This window comes from Pinus tabuliformis, chromosome 6 (assembly GCF_031772625.1).
Source record: "Pinus tabuliformis cultivar Carrire ecotype Pingquan chromosome 6, CPIR1, whole genome shotgun sequence".
Classification (NCBI taxonomy): Eukaryota; Viridiplantae; Streptophyta; class Pinopsida; order Pinales; family Pinaceae; genus Pinus; species Pinus tabuliformis.
In genome coordinates, this window is record NC_142292.1 from 60405497 (window position 1) to 60409540 (window position 4044).

At 40.5% G+C, this 4044-nt stretch overlaps 1 protein-coding gene across 1 annotated transcript; it reads right to left on the bottom strand.

Annotated features, from left to right (window-relative positions):
• Positions 1 to 927: 927 nt before the first annotated feature.
• LOC149257220 (uncharacterized) lies at positions 928 to 2422 on the bottom strand. Its single transcript, XM_089369438.1, has one exon. It carries the CDS (start codon positions 1995 to 1997, stop codon positions 957 to 959), a length of 1041 nt encoding a protein of 346 aa, XP_089225564.1. The 5' UTR covers positions 1998 to 2422; the 3' UTR covers positions 928 to 956.
• Positions 2423 to 4044: the final 1622 nt, after the last annotated feature.

Genomic DNA, 4044 nt, shown 5'->3' on the forward strand with positions numbered 1-4044 from the left:
CCCGAGTGCTTGACCAGGTAGTGAAGGCACAAAGCGTCATTGAACAAAATGTGTATTATTTTCAAGGACCGTATTCTTGCATGATCTTAACTGCACCGTTATATATAGAAATTCAAAGGACCTGACGACTCCAACTAGCAGGCAAATGATTAAATATTCATTTTATGCCTTCTGCCATCCAACAAGTGCATTTATGTGGTTGTTCAATATTGCATCACAAAAGTGTCCCTTATTCAGTGACTCAGGTGTAACAGTAATTTGCATAATGAAAACAGTTTGGCTGTATATTGAAATGTTACTTGGGGATTATCAATCGGGAATTCGTAAGCTCCCATTAAAGGGAAATGTTTATTTCAAAACAAAGTTAGCATGAAGAAACAATAAGCTAGCAGACCCATCTAAACCCAAGCTTTGATATGCACCTCAGGGTTGAACAGGTCCAAGTTTCAATATTTGATATAATGGGCATTTAAGTAAACTCAAGAGATGCAACTTCAATAGTGAATATTGAACTGGGGTTTTGTTGGGTATATGTTAGTGTCCATATTCAATGGACCTTCTAAATTCAATGCACTTTTAAACAGCAGATATGGATGTCTGTATACTGCAAACACACAAACACATCATGAATTGATAGACCATCCCCATTCCCACTTGGGTTGTAAAATGCAATCCCCACTTTTCTCATTGCAAAATCTGTAATACATACTAAATGCTCGTCCACGCCAATCAAGAAAAGGGTCAGGAATTCAAATCAAAGGCTGTGTTCAGGCCAATGAGGTATTGATCCACAGGCAAGGTTGAAAGAGTGTTGAGCCATCCACTGGGTTAAAACAGAGAAGAAAAACTGTCATCAAGATCAAAATGAGACGAGGAAGACACCTTGAACCAATTGCACAGCCATCACCAAAGTCAAGTTTCTATAAGTTGAAGATTGGATAGCAAGTAAGATACAATCAGACCGATGCTCTGTTCATTCCCTTGTTTGCAAAAGAGTATACAGCCACTCCCAAGCGGGATCCAGGCTCAGGAGGATGCCTGTGCACAACCCTTACATCAAATAATTTTTTGGCCTTCTTAAAGAAATAGGCATCCTTCTTCCACCTCCTGAGATGAGCCATCAGCACAGTTGGATACCCTTTACCCGCAACTTGATCACCATCATCATTAATGCCCAACAGAAGCCATTTGAGAGTGAGGAGAAGGGGACCAAACAGATTCTCGTGATAAACCACATCTGATGCCAATACCAGGTCAAAATTGTGGTGCCCCACATCCTGAACATCCTTCTCCTCTCCCCATCTGAGAGCCTTCACACATACACAACCGCCCAGCCCGGTAGCCCGTAAAGATTCCTCGTTGGCAGTTGCATTGAAAATTAGATTGGGGAGGACATGAGGAAGATCAGTGATGGTCACATGGGCACCCAAAAACGCTGAAGCAATTCCCACCATTCCCGTTCCTGCACCCAGTTCTAAGACCCTCAAAGCCTGTCTGTGACCTCTTCTCTGCAACAACTGATGGCAAATGTGGCCTACTTCTGGATTCATCTCAAACCCATTTGCTGACTGCTGCTGAGTGCATATTGGTTTGGGGGTGGATGTGGGTGTGGGGGCATTTTGATGAGCCGTTGTTATGACTCCAGAATGATGCCAAAAGATTTCATCCAAAAACCAGCAGAGAGCAGAGGCTGCAGGCCATACCTGAAACGAGAGGCCTCTCGAGGGAAGCTGCCTCAACAACACTTTGTGATGGCTTCTGTGAAGTATATACTCATACCCTTCCACCTTTGTAATATTATTCTGCATCTGCTCCGCCTCATTCTCATCTTTATCTCTGTTGGTAATAGCAGGGTTTATAGCCATTTCTCCATCCCCTTCGTCGTCACAGTCGTCTTTACAGTCAGCCATAGAGCCCTTTGCGAAGCGTGACCTTCTCAGCCTTTGTACGTGTTTCCAAGTGTGGACTGTACTTTTAACAAGCCCGCTTCTTAGCATAGAACGTGAGATGCTCTGAGAAACGTTAACCCTAATCCTGGGGCCACTACTATATTATAAAAATGGGTTTCTGTTTTTCCAGAGTCCAATTGACAGGGAAATTTTTAAATTTTCAGAGTTTTCATAAATTGGCTGTGTAAAAGGAATTCAAGGCTAATTGACTGTGTAAAAGCAAATTTTTAATTTTCAGAGGTCTAGAAAAGTCGACTAAATTGACTATGCGTAGCCATTTATCAAAAAGATTCGGTCGCGGTTCCCCATTTCTGGCCTCTGTTGCCAAAGTTGTCCCGAGTGCAATCCAACCCAGTCTCTACTGTTTGCGAGTTGGTGTGTCTCTTCAGAGCGGTCCAACTACATTTTGTATTGTTTTTGTTTCGATGACTTTATTATTTATTACAGTTCGTATTGTTTTCTCGGTTGCATTCTGATACAGCAATTAATGGTGAGAGTTCTAAAGTACTGATTCAGGTTTAATATCCGATGAACTGATAATAAGAAAATCCATTGTTGCAATTAATCGTGAGGGTTCTAAATTACTGATTCAGGTTTAATATCCGATGAACTGATAAAAAGAAAATCCATTGTTTTTGGCAAAGTGGATTTTTAATTTTGGAAAATTAATTTATTGGGTTAGATATTTCGGAATCGTACTGTGTAATAGGTTTGATTTGTCTAAAGTTTGGATGGTGACTCCATGTGTAATATGTCTGATTTGTCTAACTTTTAGGATGGTGACTCTATCTATCAAGAGAGCCTTGTCACTTTGGAATACAGAGATAAATATATCTTGAGAAATGGTCATTTTTTCATTGTTACTATGAAAAGAATTATTTTTTTTAAATAATAAAATTTATAAAAATTAAAGCTTATTTGTCAATTGACTATGAAGAGTTATTATTCATTGTACATATAAATACAAGTTCACTAGAACTTGATCCATGTTGTCATTGTGAAGAGTTGGAGATTAGGTTGAAATGGCTATGCGAGTGTTTTGTCATGCTACACTATGAGTTATTCTAGGACCGCATCCATTGTTGTTTCTTTGAAACTTGGAGTTGTTGAATGAGGGCAATGTTCTGGTGTTGGGGTTTGTGCTATGGTTGTTTTATGGTTTTTTCTTTGTTAGTGCTAAGTTAAGTTTTGAGAGGGTCTCTTAGTGTGTTGTTTTCTCCTTGGGGTTTTCTTGGGTCTTTCAAGTCTCTAGGTTTTCTAGGCCTATCTTGTCCTATTTTTATGCCTTTCTATCTGTAGAGTCTGAGATATGGTGTATTTTGTCTTTCACTGTTGTCGTTTTATTTTCGCTTATGGAGCCGGGTGTTTTGGACAATCCTTTGGGTGGGGCTCACAACAGTCTGGGTATGACATCTGGCGTTGAGGTTGGCGATCTAGTGGCTACACATGTTCCACATTCTCACCCTAGGGTTACACAGCCGAGGCCTAATGGTGCACCTAAAGCGTTGTGCATTTGAGATGAGAAACGAATGCTTTCCTTAGGTTGCAATATTGATATGAGCAGGATTTTGAGCCTATCGTCTTGTGCCCTTATGAGGAGATTTTTTTACATAGCACTCAGCAAAACACAAGTACAAACTTGGGCGTCTATCCATTGGAAACCATTGCTCACCTACTCTCCAAACATCATCTTTCTCATGAACAACTGGTTCCATTTTCATTTCCTAGATGAGGGAGGTCTTCTCATGGTCCTTCAAAGAGATTGGTTCATTGGTAGGGGTTATCTTTGGTTGCAGAGGTGGCACGTTGGGTTCAATCCGCTTACGGGCAAAACCCAAATCCCAATATCTTTGGGTCAAGTTGGTCGGCTTCCCTCTAGAACTCTAGACCAAACATATAGTTATGAAGGTTGCAAACTGTATTGGTAGGCTCATCTTCTTTGATGATATGCCTTCGGTGGCATTTGACAAATAAATTTTATGGGTTTTGGTTGAAATGGATGTTTCCAAGGGTATATCGGTTGAATTAGAGATTTCCTTTGGGGACATGACCTTTAATCAGAGGTTGGACTTCTAGAAAATCCCCTTTAGGTGCT